At 55.3% G+C, this 20,735-nt stretch overlaps 2 protein-coding genes across 3 annotated transcripts; one reads left to right on the plus strand and one right to left on the minus strand.

Annotated features, from left to right (window-relative positions):
- Positions 1-1,995: 1,995 nt before the first annotated feature.
- On the minus strand, positions 1,996-7,505 carry S100A10 (S100 calcium binding protein A10). Its single transcript, XM_054295078.1, has 3 exons — positions 7,501-7,505; positions 3,719-3,874; positions 1,996-2,305 (listed from the first exon to the last, which is right to left on the minus strand). The coding sequence occupies exons 2-3, from the start codon at positions 3,848-3,850 to the stop codon at positions 2,144-2,146; spliced, it is 294 nt and encodes a 97-aa protein (XP_054151053.1). The 5' UTR covers positions 3,851-3,874; positions 7,501-7,505; the 3' UTR covers positions 1,996-2,143.
- A 2,500-nt stretch (positions 7,506-10,005) lies between these two features.
- Positions 10,006-19,711, plus strand: DEDD (death effector domain containing). Of its 2 annotated transcripts, none has more exons than XM_054295059.1 (5): positions 10,006-10,063; positions 14,857-15,220; positions 16,760-16,867; positions 17,467-17,613; positions 19,040-19,711. In XM_054295059.1, exons 2-5 carry the CDS (start codon positions 14,863-14,865, stop codon positions 19,414-19,416), a joined length of 990 nt encoding a protein of 329 aa, XP_054151034.1. In that variant the 5' UTR covers positions 10,006-10,063; positions 14,857-14,862; the 3' UTR covers positions 19,417-19,711. The 2 variants fall into 2 exon arrangements, with proteins under 2 accessions (XP_054151034.1, XP_054151035.1); XM_054295060.1 differs by lacking the exon at positions 10,006-10,063 and adding an exon at positions 14,534-14,550.
- Positions 19,712-20,735: the final 1,024 nt, after the last annotated feature.

Genomic DNA, 20,735 nt, shown 5'->3' on the forward strand with positions numbered 1-20,735 from the left:
CCATAGAGACCCTATAGAGACCCCATAGAAACCCTACAGAGACCCTATAGAAACCCTATAGAGACCCCATAGAAACCCTACAGAGACCCCATAGAAACCCTATAGAGACCCTATAGAAACCCTATAGAGACCCCATAGAAACCCTACAGAGACCCCATAGAAACCCTATAGGGAACCCTACCGAGAGAAACCCTATAGAGACCCCATAGAAACCCTACAGAGACCCCATAGAAACCCTACAGAGACCCTATAGAAACCCTATAGAGACCCCATAGAAACCCTATAGAGACCTATGGAACCCCATGGAATCCTATGGAACCCTATTGAGACCCTATAGAGAGAGACCCTATAGAGACCTATAGACACCCTATGGAACCCTATAGGGACCCTACAGAGACCCTATGGAGACCTATGGAACCCCATGGAACCCTATAGAACCCCTAGAGAGACCTTATGGAACCCTATAGGGACCCTATAGAGACCCCATGGAACCTACAGAGCCCTATGGAACCCCATGGAACCCTATAGAGACCTTACAGATCCCCTATGGAACCCCATAGATCCCCTATAGAGCCCTATGCGCCCCCATGGACCCCACTGTCACCCCACACAGCTCCCCCACAGCCCCAAGTGTCCCCAAAGGGACCCTGCAATGACAGGGACCCCAAAGTGACAGGGGGACCCCAAAAGAGAGCCTGGAGTGACAGGGACCTCAGGAGGACAGGGACCCCAAGGAGACCCCAAAAGGAATCTCAAAGTGACCCAAAGGGGAGAGGGACCCCAAAGAGACCCCAAGAACAGCGAGACCCTGGTTCATACAAAACCCTTTATTGGGGGTCAGGGCAGCACCCCAGGGTGGGGGGCACCCATGGGGGGAGGGGGGGACAATGAAGGGTCCCAACAGAGCTGGGGGGGGGCTGGGGGCACCCATGGGGGGGGATGGGGGCACCCATGGGGGGGTCAGGACCCCAAATCAGGGTCAGGGCACACATTTAGGGTTAAGGGAGGATCCAAGGCAGGTTTGGGGTGACACCCTAAGATAGGTGGGGGGCACCCATGGGTGGGGGGAGGGCACCCCAATCCCCCCAGAGGGGTCTCAGCTTGCAATGGGGGGGGGTCAGGACCCCCAGGTGGGCTCAGGACCTTTGTGGGGAGAGATCAGAACCCCAAAGGGGGATCAGGGCACACATTTAGGGTTAAGGGATGATCCAAGGTGGGTTTGGGGTGACACCTCTGGGTGGGCAAGGGGCACCCATGGGTGGGGAGGGGTCTCAGCTTGCAATGGGGGGAGTCAGGACCTTTGGGGGAAGGGGTCAAAACCCCAAGGAAGGATCAAGGCACAGATTTAGGGTCAAGGGATGATCCAAGGTGGGTTTGGGGTGGCACCCAAGATGGATGGGGGGCACCCATGGGTGGGGAGGGGTTCATCACCCCTTTGGGGGGGTCTCAGCCCATCAGGGAGGGTCAGGACCTTCATGGGAAAGGTTCAAAACCCCAAGGAAGGATCAAGGCACACATTTAGAGTCAAGGGATGATCCAAGGCAGGTTTGGGGTGACACCCCTAGATGGATGGGGGGCACCCATGGTTGGGTGGGTGTTTGGGGAGCACCCATGGGTGGGGAGGGGGTCTCAGCTTGCAATGGGGGACGTCAGGACCCCCAGATGGGATCAAGACCTTTGTAGGGAGAGATCAGAACCCCAAAGGGGGAGCAAGGCACGCATTTAGGGTCAAGGGAGGATCCAGGGCGGGTTTGGGGTGACACCCTAAGATGGGTGGGAGGCACCCATGGGTGGTGGGGAGGGGTTCATCACCCCTTTGGGGGGTCTCAGCCCATCAGGGAGGGTCAGGACCTTCATGGGAAAGGTTCAAAACCCCAAGGAAAGATCAAGGCACACATTTAGGGTCAAGGGATGATCCAAGGTGGGTTTGGGGTGACACCTCTGGGTGTTTGGGGGGCACCCATGGGTGGGGGTCTCAATCTCCCCAAGGGGGTCTCAGCCCATCAGGGAGGGTCAGGACCTCATGGGAAAGGTTCAAAACCCCAAGGAAGGATCAAGGCACACTTTTAGGGTTAAGGGAGGATCCAAGGCGAGTTTGGGGTGACACCCCCAGGTGTTTGGGGGGCACCCATGGGTGGGGGTCTCAGCGGCGGCCGCGCTGCTTCATGTGCTGCACGAAGTAGTCGTTGCAGGCGATGGTGAGCCCGGCCACCAGCGAGAAGAAGCCCTGGAAGCCGACGCGGCCGTCGCGGCTCTGCTCAACGTCCCGCAGGATCCGGTCCAGGGCGTTGGGGTCGCGCTGGTTCTGGGGGAAAAAACGGGGAAAATGGGTCAGATCCTAAATGGGAACGGGGTCAGATCCTAAATGGGAACAGGGTCCATTCCAGGGCGTTGGGGTCACGCTGGTTCTGGGGGAAAAAATGGGGAAAATGGGTCAGATCCTAAATGGGAACGGGGTCAGATCCTAAATGGGAACGGGGTCAGATCCCACATGGGAATGGGGTCCCACAGGATCCACTCCAGGGTGTTGGGGTCCTGCTGGTTCTGGGGGAAAAAATGGGGAAAATGGGTCAGATCCTAAATGGGAACGGGGTCAGATCCTAAATGGGAACGGGATCCCACTCCAGGGTGTTGGGGTCGCGCTGGTTCTGGGGGAAAAAATGGCGATGGGGTCAGATCCTAAATGGGAATAGGGAGAATGGGGGGATCATCACCCCCTGGTCCCAAGGTTTATGGGGTTTGATCCTGGTGTTTACAGGATCTGATCCCAGAGTTCTATAGGATCCAGTGTGGGGTCTGTAGGGTTTGATCCCAGGGTTCTGTCTTGTTTGATCCCAGGGTTTATGGGATCCCATCCCAAGGTTTATGGGGTTTGATCTTGGGGTTCTCTAGCTCCCATTGATCCCATCCCATGGATCCAATCCCATAGATGAAATCTCATGGATCCCATCCCATGGATCCCATAGATGAAATCTCATGGATCCCATCAATGCCATCCCACAGATCTCACTCCATGGCTCACATAGATCCCATCCCATCCCATCCCATCCCATGGATCCCATCCCATGGATCCCATCCCATGGATCTCATCTCATGGATCCCATGGATCCCACCCCATGGATCCCACCCCATGGATCCCATCCCATGGATCCCATAGATGAAACCTCATGGATCCCACCCCATGGCTCACATAGATCCTATCCCATCCCATGGATCTCATCTCATGGATCCCATGGATCCCACCCCATGGATCCCACCCCATGGATCCCATAGATGCCATCTCATGGATCCCCATCCCATGGATTTCACCCCATGGCTCACATAGATCCCATCCCATGGGCCCCATGGATCCCATCCCATGGATCCCATAGATCCCACCCCATCCCATGGATCCCACAGATGCCATCTCATGGATCCCATCCCATCCCATGGATTTCACCCCATGGCTCACATAGATCCCATCCCATCCCATCCCATCCCATGGATCCCACGGATCCCATCCTATCCCATCCCATGGACCCCATAGATCCCACCCCATCCCATGGATCTCATGGATCCCATCCCATCCCCACCCCATGGATCCCATAGATCCCATCTCACCCCATGGATCCCATAGATGCCATCTCATGGATCCCATCCCATCCCATCCCCACCCCATGGATCCCATAGATCCCATCCCACCCCATGGACGCCCTGGACCCCCCAGAGCCATGCCCACCTCGAGGAACCCCGGGAACTCCTTGTCCATGAGCGCCCTGAGGTCCTCCTTGGCCAGGTGCTCCTTGTCCCCCGCGTACTTGTGGAAGGTGAACATCAGCGTCTCCATGGCGTGCTCCAGCTGCGACGGCATCCTGACCCTGGGGCTGCCAAAATCCTGGTGGGAAAACCAAAAATCACACTGGGAAACACAAAAATCCCAATGGGAAACACAAAAATCATACCGGGAACCCCAAAAATCCCAATGGGAAACACAAAAATCCCAATGGGAAACACAAAATCCCAATGGGAAACACAAAAATCATACTGGGAACCCCAAAAATCCCAATGGGAAACCCAAAAATCATAGTGGGAACCCCAAAAATCCCAATGGGAAATACAAAAATCAGACTGGGAACCCCCAAAATCCCAATGGGAAACACAAAAATCATACTGGGAACCCCAAAATCCCAATGGGAAACACAAAAATCACACTGGGAACCCCAAAATCCCAATGGGAAACACAAAAATCCTAATGGGAAACACAAAATCCCAATGGGAAACACAAAAATCCCAATGGGAAATACAAAATCCCAATGGGAAACACAAAAATCATACTGGGAACCTCAAAATCCCAATGGGAAACACAAAAATCCCAATGGGAAATACAAAAATCATACTGGGAACCCCAAAAATCCCAATGGGAAACACAAAAATCCCAATGGGAAATACAAAAATCAGACTGGGAACCCCCAAAATCCCAATGGGAAACACAAAAATCCCAATGGGAAACACAAAAATCATACTGGGAACCCCAAAATCCCAATGGGAAATACAAAAATCATACTGGGAACCCCAAAATCCCAGTGGGAAACACAAAAATCATACTGGGAACCCCAAAAATCCCAATGGGAAATACAAAAATCATACTGGGAACCCCAAAATCCCAATGGGAAACCCAAAAATCCCAATGGGAACCCCAAAAATCCCAATGGGAAACACAAAAATCCCAATGGGAACCCCAAAATCCCAATGGAAAACACAAAAATCATACTGGGAACCCCAAAAATCCCAATGGGAAATACAAAAATCATACTGGGAACCCCAAAAATCCCAATGGGAAACCTGAAATTCCTGATGGGAACATCAAAGATCCTGCTGGGAACCCCAAAATCCCAATGGGAAACTCAAAATTCCTGATGGGAACCATAAAAATCCCGATGGAAATCTCAAAAATCCTGCTGGGAACCCCAAAATTCCTGATGGGAACCCCAAAATCCCAATGGAAACCTTCAAAATGCCAATAGGAAACCCGAATTCCTGATGGGAACCCCAAAATCCCGATGGGAACCCCAAAAATCCTAATGGGAAACGCAAAATTCCCATTGTGACCCCCAAATTCCTTCTGAATGCCCCAAATTCCTCCCGAGGCCCCCAAAATTCCTCCTGGATCCCCCAAATCCCTCCAGGACCGCCCAAAATCCCTCCTGGGACCCCAAATTTCTGTTTCCACCCCCCAAATTCATCCTGGACCACCCCAAAATCCTGGATCCCCAAATTCCACCTGAAATCCTCAAAATCCCTCCTGGGGGTCCCCAAATCCTTCCAGGACCCCCCAAAATTCCTCCAGGACCCCCCAAAATCCCTCCTGAATTCCCCAAAATTCCTCCTGGGACCCCTCCAAATTCCCCTAGTGCCTCCCCAGATCCCTCCTGGACCCCCCAAAATCCCTCCTGGGATCCCCAAATTCCTGTTGCCACCCCCCAAAATCCCTCCAGGACCCCCCAAATTTCCCCTGCGCCCCCAAAATTCCTCCAGGGAACCCCAAAATCCCTCCTGGAGCCCTCAAATCCTCCTAGGGCCCCCCCAAATCCCTCCTGTGACCCCTCCAAATTTTCCCTGCGCCCCCCCAAATCTCTCCAGGACCCCCCAAATTCCTCCTGGGACCCCCAAAAGTCCCCCTGGACCACCCCAAAATCCCGCGTGGGACCCCCAAATTCCTGATGCCATCCCCCAAAATCCCTCCAGGACCCCCCAAAATCCCTCCAGGACCCCCCAAATGTCCCCCTGGACCACCCCAAAATCCCGCCTGGGACCCCAAAATTTCTGTTTCCACCCCCAAAATCCCTCCAGGACCCCCAAAATTCCCCCTGGGCCACCCCAAAATCCCGCGTGGGACCCCCAAATTCCTGTTGCCACCCCCCAAAATCCCTCCAGGACCCCCCCAAACTCCCCATTCCCGCCCCCCTGGCCGCGGATTTCCCAGGAATGTCCGGGAATGCTCCGGCCGTGACTCAGCCCGGGATGGGGCGGGGGGGACACGAGGGGGACACGTCCCGAGGGTGTGGCCGTGTCACCCCCCCCCCGCCCCCCCCTTGGGGACACCCCGGTGACTCATGGAAGGGGGAGGGACCCCCAAAAAAAAAAAAAAACCATAAAAAATGAAGGGATCCACCCTAAAAGTGACCGAGGAAAACGGGGAAGAGTTGAGAAAATGGGAAACGCCCCGAAAAGGAGGAATGTCCTAAAAAAGGAGGAATCCCGCCAAAAAAATGAGAATCCTAAAAAGGAGGAATTCCCTCAAAAAGGAGGAACCCCCCCCCAAAAAAAGGAGGAAACCCCTAAAAGGGAGGAATCCCCACAAAAAAGGAGGAGCCCCCCCAAAAAAGGAGGAAACCCCTAAAAAGGAGGAACCCCCAAAAAAAGGAGAATCCTAAAAAGGAGGAATCCCCAAAAAAGGAGGAATTCCCAAAATGACCCCCCCAAAAAGAGGGGGAAGCCCCCAAAAGTGACCTCCCAGAAAAGGGGGACCCCCAAAAAAAAGAGGGGAACCCCTCAAAAAGGAGGAAAACCCCCAAAAGTGACCCCTCCGGGAAAGGGAGACCCCTCAAAAAAGGGGGACCCTCAAAAAAAGGAGGAACCGCCCCAAAAAGGAGGAATCCCCCCAAAAGGGACCCCAGAAAATGGGAACCACCCCAAGAAGGGGGAACCCCAAAAAAAAGATGGAACCATCCCAAAAGTGAACATCCCAAAAGGGTGAGACCCCCCCAAAAAGGGTGAGACCCTCAAAAAGGGTGAGACCCCACAAAAAGGGGGTTTGGGGATGGAGACCCCCAAATTGGGGGACAGGGATGGGGTCCCCCAAGTGATGCTCAAAATTCCCCCCCAAAATCGGGGAGCGGGACCCCAAAATTGGGGACAGGATTGATCCCCCCAAAATGGGGTTTGGGGATGGGGACACCCCAAAAACGGACACCGGGATGGGGCTCCCCGGTACCGGGCCGGGAGGGGGCCCCCGAATCAGAATTTAGACCCCAAAGTGGGGTTTGGGGATGGGGTTCCCCAATTTTGGGGTGCAGGACCGAGTCCCCGTTCCCGTTACCGGGCGGGGCACCCCAAATCAGAATTTAGACCCCAAACCGGGGTTTGGGGATGCAGTTCCTCCTTTTTGGGGTCCCGGACCGAGCCCCCGTTCCCGTTACAGGGAGGGGGACCCCAAACCCAGATTTAGACCCCAAGGCGGGATTTGGGGATGGGGTTCCCCCATTTTGGGGTGCGGGATCGACTCCAGTTCCCGTTACCGGGCGAGGCACCCCAAACCCGATTTAGAGATGGGGTTCCCCATTTTGGGGTTCAGGACCGACTCCAGTTCCCGTTACCGGGCGGGGGGCCCCAAATCAGAATTTAGACCCCAGACCGGGATTTCGACCCCAAACCGGGATTTGGAGATGGGGTTCCCCAATTTTGGGGTGCGGGACCGATCCCCCGTTCCCGTTCCCGGGGGTGCCGCTCTCGCTCACTCACCGTGCGTGCGGTGCTCGGTGCCGGTGGCGGTGCGGGCAGTGCCGGGGCGCGGTCCGGCCCGGGATAGGCACGGCGGGGGCGGGCCGGACCGGGGGGCGCGGGGGGGCACCGGGTGACTCACCGGGACCGCCCGGACACCGCCCGGGCACCGCGCCCCGCCCCGGGCTGGGGCCCCCAGCGCCATCAGCGCCACCCGGGATGGCGGGGACACACCCGGGACAGCGGGGGCACAACCGGGACCCCCCTAGATACCGGGGAGCCTCCCCCAGATGCTCCGGGGACACCTCCGGGTTTTGTTTCGGGACCCCCCGGTACAGCCGGGACACCACCGGGGACAGCCAGGACACCCCCGGTTCTGTTCCGGGACCCCTCTGGATACCAGGGACCCTCCCCGAGATCCTCCGGGGACACCGGGGACACCTCCCGGGACAACCGAGACACCACCGGGGACAGCGGGGACACCCCCGGTTCTGTTCCAGGACCCCCGCCGTACACCGGGGACCACCCGGGAAGCGCCGGTGTGACCCTGGATAACCCCCCCGTGTCTCCCCCCAATTACCGGGGACCCCCCAATCCCAGTGTCCCCTCGGTCCCTCCCCGGTGTTCCCCCCAACCCCGGTGTCCCCTCCCCGGTGTCCCCCCAGCCCCGGGGGCCCTCACAGAGGTTCCCCCCCGCCCCCGGTTCAGGGCCCGGCGCCGCAGTGGCGCGTGCCGCGCTAACGACACTAATTACAATAATTACAATTACAATCGTTCATTGCCGCGCCCCGGGGCAGTATAGAGGGGGGGAGGGGACACTGATGGTGGGGGGGGGACACACCCAGGTCACCCCCCCTGTCCCATCCCTGCCCTGCCTCAGTTTCCCCACCCAGGAAGGGGCAAAGGTGAAGGGCCCCACCCGTGGGTGGGGGCGGGGAGCTCTCGGGGCTATGGGGGTGGCATTGCCCCCCCTCCTCCATTGTCGCCTCCTTGTCGCCAGGGTGTCCTCCCCGCCCTCAGAACGGGCCCCTCCTCCTCCTCCCGTTGTCCTCCCCCCACATTGTCCCCCTCATCCCCTCGCGCATTCTCCCTCAATCTACCCCACCCCACCGCTCTCTCCTCCCTCACAGGAACCCCCTGACCCCATCTCCACCCACCTCTCCTCACCCCTTCCCTCAATACCCAAAACGCCCTAAAAAATCCTCAAAATCTCCTCAAACCCCCGCCAGACCCCCCCCTTGCTGCCCTCAGTTAAGATGGCGGCGCCTCCGCCTCACGATTTCCAAGATGGCGGCTGCGCCGCCACGCGGCCCCGCGCTGCCCGGCTGCCCTCACTCAAAATGGCGCCCGCCCCGTGCTAACCAATAGCGCTGACGCCAACAGCAGTAACCCGGATGTAGCCGCCCTCTTGCCCTCACCCAACATGGCGCCGCCCTTCCTGTGTTTCCCTATGGGCGTGAAGCCGCGGTGGGCTCGCGAGTGCCCGGATGTGGGCGCGGCTTTGAGGAGATAAAGGAGGCGTGTGCTCTGCCTGCCGGAAGTGACGTCAGGGCGGAGCCGCCCGCGGGGAGCGGGGAGCGGAGCGGACGGAGCCAAGATGGCGGCGCCGGGGCTGGGCCGGCCCTGAGGGGCTGTGAGGGGCCGGGAGGGGCCCCCGCGCTCGGCGGGCTGGGACGGGCCCGCAGGGGGGGCCCCGCCGCTCCCCCCGCCGCTCCTCGCGACGCTGCCGCCGCCAGAGCCTCCCCGGGGCCTGACCGGAGCCTCCCCGGGGCCTGCTCGGGGCCTTTTGCGGCCTTACCGGGGCCTCCCCGCCGCCTTTCGGGGCTCGGCGGGGCCGTTTGGGGCATCCCCGGGGCTCGGCGGTGCCGTTTGCGGCCTTACCGGGGCCTCGCCGGGCTTTGACCGGAGCTTTTTGGGGTCGAACCGGGCCCTTCCCGAGGCCTTCGGGGCTGAACCGGGGCTTTGAGGGCCTTTAACGGGGAGAGCCCTCCCGGTGCTCCCGGTTTTGGTTCTTTCTCGCTGGAATTCGGGGCCGATTTCAGCCGAAATCGCGGCAAAATCGGAATTTTTTTTTTGTTTATTTTTAATTTTTATTTTGTTTATTTAACAGCGCTTTTCCCGGTTTGTTTTTTTTTTTTTGGTTTTTTTTCCGGGATTCCGGTTCCTCCCGAGGCTCAGAAAATCCCGGGATTTGCGGTGCAGCAGGAACGGGATGAAATTCCAAGGATTTCTTCAGCCCGGCGAATTTCTTTTTGTTTTTTTCTTGCGGTTTTTGTTTTGATCGAAACAAAATCCGCGATCCAGGGAATTCCTGCCTCGGCAATGTCCGCCCTGCAACCGGGAATGACCTAAAGGCAACGCCGCGCTTGGCTTCTCTTCGCTAAATTATTAATTAGGAAATTAAAAACTAATTTAAAAAAGGGGTTTTTTGGCGGGGGGGGGGAATTCCGGTAAGGACTGAGAGCTCTCCAGGCATCGCTGGAACTTTGGGGATTTTTTTTGGGGGAGATTTATTGGAAAGGAAAATCAAAGAGAAGGAAAAAGGGATCGGAGATCGCTGAGAGCGCCAGCGGGCACGGCTGAGGTGGGTCCGGGGGTTGATTGGGGGTTTAATTAATTGGGGGTTTAATTAATTGGGGGTTTAATTAATTTGGGCTTTGATTAATTGGGGATTTATCTTTGGGGGGTGTGGGGAAAGGGATCTAGGGAAGGGAGGGATGGAGCTGGAAAGGTTCGAGATTGATCTGGAAGGTCCTGATGGATCTGGAGAGGTTCAGGATGGACCCAGAAGGTCCTAATGGATCTGGAGAGCTCTGGGATGGATCCAGAAGATCTTGATGGATCTAAAGAGGTTCAAGATAGATCCAAGGATGGATCCAGAGGGTCCTGATGGACCTGGAGAGGTCTGGGGTGGATCCAGAAGGTCCTGATGGATCTGGAGAGCTTTAGGATGGATCCAGAGGGTCCTGATGGATCTGGAGAGGTCTGGGATGGATCTAAAGGGGTTTGGGATGAATCCAGAGGGTCCTGATGGATCCAAAGAGGTTCAGGGTGGATCCAGGGATGGATCTGGAGGGATCTGGGATGGATCTAAAGGGGTTTGGGATGGATCTGGAAGGTCCTGATGGATCTGGAGAGGTTCAGGATGGAGCCAGGGAAGGTCAGGATGGATCTGGAGGGGTTTGGGATGGATCCAGAGGGTCCTGATGGATCTGGAGAGGTTTGGGATGGATCCAAGGATGGATCCAGTAGTTCCTGGTGGATCTGGAGAAGTTCAAGATGGATCCAAGGATGGAGCCAAAAGGTCCTGACAGATCTGGAGAGGTCTGGGATGAATTTAGGGATGGATCCCGAGGGTCCTGATGGATCTGGGATGGATCTAAAGGGATTTGGGATGGGTCCAGAAGGTCCTGATGGATCTGGAGAGGTTTAGGATGGATCCAGAGGGTCCTGATGGATCTGGAGAGGTTCAAGATGGATCCAAGGATGGATCCAGAAGGTCCTGATGGATCTGGAGAGGTTCATGATGGATCCAGAAGTTCCTGATGGATGTGGAGAGGTCTGGGATGGATCTAAAGGGGTTCAGAATGGATCCAGAAGGTCCTGATGGATCTGGAGAGGTTCAAGATGGATCCAGAAGGTCCTGATGGATCTGGAGAGAGTCAGGATTAATCCAAGGAGGTCTGGGATGGATCTGGAGAGGTCTGGGATGGATCTAAAGGGGTTTGGGATGGATCCAGAAGATCCTGATGGATCCAGAAAGGTTCAGGATGGATCCAAAGGGCCTCAGGGTGGATCTAAGGAAGTTTGGGATGGATCCAGAGGATCCTGGTGGAGCTGGAGAGGTTCAGGATGGATCCATGGATGGATCAGGAGAGGCTCAGGAATTAAATTCCCACATTCCCAGCTGGTTCCAGAGCTGGGAATTCCCAAATTCTCAAATTCCAGAGCTGGTTTTCCATGGGATATTTTGTCAGGAGCTTCCTCCTCCTCCTCCCTTCCATCCTCTTCTTCCCAAAAATCCAATTTATTGGGGCTGGGAATGGATTTTTGGGAATTCCTGCTGGATTTAGGAGTGGAAATTCATCAGAAAAAAAAAAGAAGAAAAATTCAGGATTAATCTCAATTTTTGTGAGTTTTTTTTCCCCCAATTATTTGGGAATTTTTCCTATCCCTGGCAATTGTGAGGGAAAAATCTTCTTCGTGTCCATTTCCCTTGGAAAATTCACCTAAAAATTGGGATTTGGGCTTTTTCTCCCCACCCAGGTTGGGATTTTTAGGGATAATTGTGGAATTTTGATGGTTTTGGCCCAGATTTAATGGGAAAAATCCCAAAATATCCTCAGGGATCCCATGGGCCGAGCCCTGGGAAGCTGCAGGAACTCGTTTTTCCCGTTGATCCCGAAATTATTTGAATGTTCCCGGAATTCTCTTCCTGGGAAAAGGGGTGGGAGGGATTTCCTGAGGGATTTTGGGATCTTTGTGTTTTTCTGGGAGATTTTCCTGCTCATTTCTGAGGAAAATCCACAAATTTTTGGGATTTCCACCTCCCACCCCTGTGAATTTTGGGATTTCAGGATTTTGGGAACCATTGGAATTTTGGGATTTCTTCCACAGCCAGAATTCCCTGCTTGGAAATGAATTTAACAATTTTAGTGGGGTTTTTTTTTATATTTAAACCCTAAAATTCCCCTTTCCCAGGGGTCAGCGCTTCCATAAAATCTCAATTTTCCCAAATTTCTTTGGATTTTCACACCAAATTCCAGCTTTTTTCTGGCTTCCATGTGAGGAAAACCATCCAGGATCATTCCAAGGGGTTGGTGCTGATAAATCCAAGATTTTTTTGCATTTTTTGTACAATTCACCACCCAAATTGAGGGAAAAAAGAGGCAATTTAATGAAAACTCCCTAAAAAAATCAGGATCACAGCACCAGGTGTTTCCCATTCCTGTTTTCCCCCCTGGATTTGGGGCCAGGCTGTTTTTTCCAGGGATTTTTTTTGGGAATTTCCTCCTTGGGGAGGAATTGAGGTGGGTGGGGGGTTCCTGTCGTGATCCCGATGTTTTCCTTTTGTTTGGGACATTGTAACCAAGGAGAGGCCGGAGCAGGGATGGGGGTGGATCCCAGGGAAATCTGGGATTGGGATCCTGATGGAAAATCCCAAAGATTGGGGTCAGGATCTTGACAGAAAATCCTGGGATTGGGGTCAGGATTCCACTGGAAAATCTCTGGGATTGGGGTCAGGATCCTGATGGAAAATCCCCAAGATTAGGGTCAGGATCTTGGTAGAAAAACACAGAGATTTGGGTCAGGATTCCAATGGAAAATCTCTGGGATTGGGGTCAGGATCCTGATGGAAAATCCCCAGGGATTTGGGGTTGGGATCCTGAGTGGATTCCAATGGAAAATCCCTGGGACTGGGGTCAGGATCCCACCGGAAAACCCCTGGGATTTGGGTTGGGATCCTGACAGAAGAACACAAAGATTGGGGTCAGGATCCCATTGGAAGATCCCTGGAATTTGGGTCGGGATCCTGATGGAAAATCCCAGAGATTGGGGTCAGGATCCCACTGGAAAATCCTGGGATTGGGGTCAGGATCCTGAATGAAATCCTCGGGATTGGGGTTGGGATCCTGATGGAAAATTCCCAAGATTGGGGTCGGGATCCTGAGTGGATTCCAATGGAAAACCCCCAGGATTTGGGTCAGGATCCTGATGGAAGATCCTTGGGATTGGGATTGGGATCCTGATGGAAAAATGCAGAGATTGGGGTCAGGATCCTGATGGAAAATTGCCAGGATTGGGGTCAGGATCCCACTGGAAAACCCCAGGGATTGGGGTTTGGGATCCTGAGTGGATTCCAGCAGAAAATCCCTGGGATTGGGGTCAGGATCCTGATGGAAAAATGGAGAGATTTGGGGTCAGGATCCCTCTGGAAAATCCCCAGGATTGGGGTCAGGATCCCTCTGGAAAATCCCTGGGATTTGGGTTGGGATTCTGAGTGGATTCCAGTGGTAAATCCCAGGAATTTGGGTCGAGATCCTAAAGGAAGATCCCTGGGATTGGGGTCAGAATCCCACTGGAAAACCCCAGGGACTGGGGTCAGGAAATCCTCGGGATTGGAGTCAGGATCCCACTGCAAGATCCCTGGGATTGGGGTCAGGATCCTGATAGAAAAACACAGAGATTGGGGTCAGGATCCCACTGGAGAATCCCTGGGATTGGGGTTGGGATCCTGACTGGATTCCAATGGAAAACCCCCAGGATTTGTGGTCAGGATCCTGATGGAAGATCCTTGGGATTGGGATCGGGATCCTGATGGAAAAATGCAGAGATCGGGGTCAGGATCCTGATGGAAAATCGCCAGGATTGGGGTCAGGATCTCTCTGGAAAATTCCTGGGATTGGGGTTGGGATCCTGACTGGATTCCAATGGAAAACCCCCAGGATTTGGGGTCAGGATCCTGAGAGGATCCCACTGGAGAATCCCTGGGATTTGGGTCAGGATCCTGAGTGGATTCCAATGGAAAACCCCAGGGATTGGGGTTGAGGTCCTGATGGAAAATCACTGGGATTTGGGTTGGGATCCCGACTGGATTCCAATGGAAAACCCCCAGGATTTGGGGTCAGGATCCTGAGAGGATCCCACTGGAAAATCCCTGGGATTGGGGTTGGGATCCTGATGGAAAATCCCAGGGATTTGGGGTTGAGATCCCCATGTCCCCAGGTGCCCATGGCGGGCCAGAAGCGCAGTGGCAGTGCCAGTGGCACTGGTGGCAGTGGCGCAGTGCTATGGTTGGAGGAGGTTGGCAGGGGTTGTATGACCCCATGTCCCATTGTCCCCGTGTCCCGTGTTGGTGTCCCCAGGTGCCCATGGCGGGCCGGAAGCATGGCAGTGGCAGTGCCATGTCCCACTGCCCCCAAGTCCCTGGGTCCCCATGTCCCCAGGTGCCCATGGCGACGCAGAAGCGTGGCGCAGGTGGTGGCAGTGCCAGTAGTGCCATGTCCCACTGACCCCGTGTCCCATTGTCCCCACGTCCCAGTTACACCATGTCTGTCCCCATGTCCCCAGGTGCCCATGGCGGGGCGGAAGCATGGCAGTGCCAATAGTGCCATGTCCCACTGACCCCGTGTCTGTCCCCATGTCCCCAGGTGCCCATGGCAGGTCAGAAGCGTGGTGCAGGCGCTGGCAGTGCCAACGGTGGCACAGGTGGCACGGTGCCGTGGCCGGAGGAGCCAGTCCTGGACTGACCCTGTGTCCCCACTGACCCCATATCTGATCCCATGTCCCCAGGTGCCCATGGCGGGGCGGAAGCGCGGCGCAGGCGGTGGCAGTGCCAGTAGTGCCACGTCCCACTGACCCCATGTCTGTCCCCAGGTGCCCATGGCGGGTCGGAAGCGCGGCGCAGGCGCCGGCAGTGCCCACGGTGGCACGGGTGGCGCGGTGCCGTGGCCGGAGGAGCCGGGCGAGCGCGAGCAGGGCCTGTACTCGCTGCACCGCATGTTCGACATCGTGGGCGCGCAGCTGACGCACCGCGACGTGCGCGTGCTCTCCTTCCTCTTCGTGGACGTGCTGGACGAGGCCGAGCGCGGCCGCATCCGCTCGGGCCGCGACTTCCTGCTGGCCCTGGAGCGCCAGGGCCGCTGCGACGAGAGCAACCTGCGGCAGCTGCTGCAGCTGCTGCGCATCATCACCCGCCACGACCTGCTGCCCTACGTCAGCCTCAAGAGGCGGCGCCCCGGTGAGTGTCCGTCGCGATATATCGCGATATATCGCAATATTTGGGGTGGTATTGGAGTCATGTCATCACCCACCACGAGCTGCTGCCCTACGTCAGCCTGAAGAGACGGCGCCCCGGTGAGTGTCCGTCATGATATATCATGATATATCGCAATATATGGGGTGTTATCGGGGTATTGGGGTCACGTCATCACCTGCCACGAGCTGCTGCCCTACGTCAGCCTCAAGAGACGGTGCCCCGGTAAGTGCCTGTCACGATATACTGTGACATATGGGGTCACTGTTGTGATATACGGGGTGATATCGGGGTATTGGGGTCATATCATCACCTGCCACGAGCTGCTGCCCTACGTCAGCCTGAAGAGACGGCGCACTGGTGAGTGTCCGTCGTGATATATCGCGATATGTTGTGATATACAGGGTCATACTCGCAATATTTGGGGTAGTATTGGGGTGACATCATCACCCGCCACGACCTGCTGCCCTACGTCAGCCTCAAGAGGCGGTGCCCCGGTGAGTGCCTCTCACGATATATCGCGATACACGGAGTCACTGTTGTGATATGTGGGGTGGTATTGGGGTATGGGGGGGTCACATCATCACCCGCCACGAGCTGCTGCCCTATGTCAGCCTCAATAGGTGGTGCCCTGGTGAGTGTCTGTCGCGATATATCGCGATATATGGGGTGATATCAGCGTATTGGGGTCACATCATCACCCGCCACGAGCTGCTGCCCTACGTCAGCCTCAAGAGGCGGCACCCCAGTAAGTGCCTGTCGCGATATATGGGGTCACTCTCAGGATATATGGGGTCACTGTCAGTGTCTGGGGGTATTGGGGTGACATCATCACCCACCACAAGCTGCTACCCTACATCAGCCTCAAACAGCTGTGCCCAGGTAACTCTCTCGCGATATATCGCAATATACGGGGTGGTATCAAGGTATGGGGGTGACATCATCACCCACCATGAGCTGCTGCCCTGCGTCAGGCTCAAGAGATGGCGCCCTGGTGAGCGCCTGTTGTGATATATCGTGATATATGGGGTGATATTGGGGTCACATCGTCACCCGCCATGAGCTGCTGTCCTACATCAGCCTCAAGAGGCGGCGCCCCGGCGAGTGCCTGTCACGATATATCGTGATATGTGGGGTCATTGTCATGATACATGCAGTGATATCGGGGTATTGGGGTCACATCATCACCCACCACAAGCTGATGCCCTACGTCAGCCTCAAGAGATGGCGCCCAGGTGGGTGTCGCGATATGTTGTGATATATCACGATATATGGGGTGATATCAGGGTATTGGGGTCACACCATCACCCGCCACGACCTGCTGCCCTATGTCAGCCTCAAGAGACAGCGCCCCAGTGAGTTCCTGTCGCGATATATCGTGATATATGGGGTCACTGTCACACTGTATGGGGGTATTGGGGTCACACCATTATCTGCCATTCCCTGATGTCCCCGTGCCATCCCCAGTGCCATTCCCGTGACATTTCGGTGACATTCCGGTGACATTCCCGTTTCCATCCCCAGTTTGCCCGGACCTGGTGGACAAGTACCTGGAGGAGACGTCCATCCGCTACGTGACCCCCCGCGCGCCCGGGGGGGCCCCGCCCGGCCTCGGCCACCCCCACAAATCAGGTACGGACCCCCGGGGTCACCGTCACCTCCTTTTGGGGTCACTGTCCCCTTTGGGGTCATTGTCACCCTTTGGGGCCACCATCCCCATTTGGGATCGCTGTCATCCCCATTTTGGGTCACCGTCCCCTTTTAGGGTCACCATCCCCTTTTGGGGCATTGTCACCCCCATTTGGGGTTATTGTCACCCTTTGGGGTCACTGTCCCCTTTTGAGGTCATTGTCATCCTTATTTGGGATTACTATGACCCCCTCCTTTGGGGTGATCACCCCTTTCTGGGGTCATCACCCCAATTTGGGATCATCACTCCCATTTGGGGTCACCACCCCCTTGGGATCATCCCAAAGTTCCCGACTCTGGAGCCTCACAGGGCTCTGGGTTTGGGGGACTGTGCCCAGATCTGATGGATGGATTTGGGATCTCTGGGGTTGCATTTGGGATCTCTGGGGTTGCATTTGGGGTCCCTGACCCCATTTCTCCCCATGTCCTAGTGCCTGCCCCCGGGATGGGGTTTGGGATGGCTTTGGGGTTCCCTGGATGGTTTTGGGGTCTGTGGGGTTGGATTTGGGGTCCCTAACCCCATTTCCCCCCCCTATTCCCAGTGCCTGCCCCCCACCCATCCCTGTGCTGCCCCCCGGGGGGGCCCCAGCTGGGCCCCAAGCGCCCGGGCCGGGCCCGGAGCCTCCTCGGGAGCCAACGGAAACGGAGAAAGTCAGCGACCCCCGACCCCAAGGAGAAACAGACCTGCGGTGAGAGGGGTGGGAATGTGGGATTGGGAATGTGGGAATGTGATCCCCAGGGAGAAACAGACCTGCGGTGAGAGGGGGTGTGGGATCAGGATTGGGATTGGGAATGTGGGAATGTGATCCCCAGGGAGAAACAGACCTGCGGTGAGAGGGGGTGTGGGATCGGGATTGGGATTGTGGGATTGGGATTTGAAATGTGGGAATGTGGGATTGGGATCCCCAGGGAGAAACAGACCTGCGGTGAGAGGGGGTGTGGGATCATCCGCCTGCACATGCGCGCCGAGTACTGCCAGTCCCTAAACCCCACATCCTCCAATCCCAAACGCCCTAAACCCCCTAAATCCCACATTCCCCCCATCCCAAACCCCATTCCCCCAATCCCAAACCCCCTAAACCCCCTAAATCCCACATTCCCCCCATCCCAAACCCCGTTTCCCCAGTCCCAAACCCCCTAAACCCCACATCCCCCAATCCCTAAACCCCAATCCCAAACCCCCTAAAACCCCTAAACCCCACATCCCCCAATCCTAAATCCCCCATTTCCCCCATCCCCAGACATCCGCCTGCGCGTGCGCGCCGAGTACTGCCAGTCCCTAAACCCCACATTCCCCCAGTCCCAAACCCCACATTCCCCAATCCCAAACCCCCTAAACCCCATTTTCCCCAATCCCTAAACCCCAGATCTCCTCAATTCCAAACCCCTAAATCCCCCATTTCCCCATCCCCAGACATCCGCCTGCGTGTGTATGCCGAGTACTGCCAGTCCCTAAACCCCACATATCCGGAATCCTAAACCCCACATTCTCCAATCCCAAACCCCCTAAAACCCCACATTCCCCAATCCCAAACCCTCTAAACCCCATTAACCCCATTTTCCCCAATCTCAAACCCCCTAAATCCCCCATTTTCCCCCAATCCTAAATCCCCCATTTCCCCCACGCTCAGACATCCGCCTGCATGTGTGCGCCGAGTACTGCCAGTCCTAAACCCCACATATCCCCAATCCCAAACCCCACATTCCCCAATCCCAAACCCCCTAAACCCCATTTCTCCAATCCCAAACCCCACATTCCCCCATTCCCCCAATCCCAAACCCCCCATTTTCCCCAATCCCAAACCCTCTAAACCTCACATTCCCCAATCCCAAAACCCCACATCCCCTCAATCTCAAACCCCATAAACCCCCCATTCCCCCAGTCTCAAACCCCCTAAATCCCCCATTTTCCCCCCAATCCTAAATCCCCCATTTCCCCCACGCCCAGACATCCGCCTGCGCGTGCGCGCCGAGTACTGCCAGTCCCTAAACCCCATTCCCAAACCCCGTAAACCTCACATCCCCCAATCCCTAAGCCCCATTCCCCCAATCTCAAACCCCCGAAATCCCCCATTTTCCCCCCAATCCTAAATCCCCCATTTCCCCCAATCCCAGACATCCGCCTGCGCGTGCGCGCCGAGTACTGCCAGCACGACTCCGCCCTGCACGGCAACGTCTTCTCCAACAAGCAGGACCCTCTGGAGCGCCAGTTCGAGCGCTTCAACCAGGCCAACACCATCCTGAAATCGCGGGATTTGGGCTCCATCATCTGCGACATCAAATTCTCGGAGCTCACCTACCTCGACGCCTTCTGGCGGGATTACATCAACGGCTCCCTCCTGGAGGCCCTCAAGGGCGTCTTCATCACGGACTCGCTCAAACAGGCCGTGGGCCACGAGGCCATCAAGCTGCTGGTCAACGTGGACGAGGAGGATTACGAGTTGGGTCGCCAGAAACTCCTCAGGAACTTGATGCTCCACACGGCTCCCTGAGGGATTCACCCCCGCCCTGCCCCCAGTTTGGGTTTTTTCGGGGTTTTTTTGGGATTTTCCTGGTTTTTTCCTCTTCCCCCCCCTTCCCCCGGTTCTTTGGCGGAGTTTCGCTCGTGGATTTGGGGAGGGTTGGAGGTGTGGGGGATTCCGGGATTTGGAGGTTTTTGGGGGTTCCTGATGGGTTCTCCTTGTGTTTTCCATGGGGTTTTCCCCTCCTGTTTTTTCTTTTGTATCCATTAAAATGGTGATGAAAAGGCAAAAATCCCATTGGTGCCACATGCTGGGATGTGGAATATTCCAGAATTCCTCACTTTGTCCTGTCAGTTCCTTCTTTTCTTTTTTGTTATCCATGTTTTCTTCCCATTTTCTTTCTTTTTGTCCATGAAAACTGGTGATGAAAAGGCAAAAATCCCATTGGTGCCACATGCTGGGATTGGGGGTGTGGAATATTCCAGAATTCCCCACTTTTTTTCTGTCAATTCCTCACTTTGTCCTGTCAATTCCTCCTTGTGTTTACCATGTTTTCTTCACGTTTTATTTCTTTTTGTCCATTAAAAATGGGACGAAAAGGCAAAAATCCCATTGGTGCAACATGCTGGGATTTGGGGTGTGGAATATTCCAGAATTCCTCACTTTGTCCTGTCAATTCCTCCTTTTCTTTGCGTTTTCCATGTTTTCTCCCTATTTTCTTTTTTATCCATTAAAAGTGGCAAGAAAAAGGCAACAACCCCATTGGTGCAGTCGGAATTGGGGATCTGAGGTGTGGGAAACCCTGGACCAATGGAATATTCTTGGTTGGAGCTGTGGGATATTCCAGGATTTGAAGGTTTTTGGGGGTTCCTGATGGGTTCTCCTTGTGTTTTCCATGGGGTTTTCCCCTCCTGTTTTTTCTTTTGTATCCATTAAAAATGGTGATGAAAAGGCAAAAATCCCATTGGTGCCACAAGTTGGGATTTGGGGATTGGGGGTGTGGAATATTCCAGAATTCCTCACTTTGTCCTGTCAGTTCCTTCTTTTCTTTTTTGTTATCCATGTTTTCTTCCCATTTTCTTTCTTTTTGTCCATGAAAACTGGTGATGAAAAGGCAAAAATCCCATTGGTGCCACATGCTGGGATGTGGAATATTCCAGAATTCCTCACTTTGTCCTGTCAGTTCCTTCTTTTCTTTTTTGTTATCCATGTTTTCTTCCCATTTTCTTTCTTTTTGTCCATGAAAACTGGTGATGAAAAGGCAAAAATCCCATTGGTGCCACATGCTGGGATTGGGGGTGTGGAATATTCCAGAATTCCTCACTTTTTTTCTGTCAATTCCTCACTTT

The sequence above is a fragment of the Melozone crissalis genome, unplaced genomic scaffold, assembly GCF_028551555.1.
Source record: "Melozone crissalis strain CALT ecotype California unplaced genomic scaffold, PUWL_Pcris_2 ptg000485l_1, whole genome shotgun sequence".
NCBI lineage: Eukaryota > Metazoa > Chordata > Aves > Passeriformes > Passerellidae > Melozone > Melozone crissalis.

Bases quoted from the DNA above. Each gene is read 5' to 3' on its own strand.
- S100A10 (XM_054295078.1), bottom strand. From the start codon at position 3,850: ATGCCGTCGCAGCTGGAGCACGCCATGGAGACGCTGATGTTCACCTTC. The intron at 2,306-3,718 runs GTGGGCATGGCT...TTTTTCCCCCAG, and splicing joins AGTTCCCGGGGTTCCTCGAG to AACCAGCGCGACCCCAACGC.
- DEDD (XM_054295059.1), top strand. From the start codon at position 14,863: ATGGCGGGTCGGAAGCGCGGCGCAGGCGCCGGCAGTGCCCACGGTGGC. The intron at 16,868-17,466 runs GTACGGACCCCC...CCCTATTCCCAG, and splicing joins CGGCCACCCCCACAAATCAG to TGCCTGCCCCCCACCCATCC. The intron at 17,614-19,039 runs GTGAGAGGGGTG...CCCCAATCCCAG, and splicing joins CAAGGAGAAACAGACCTGCG to ACATCCGCCTGCGCGTGCGC.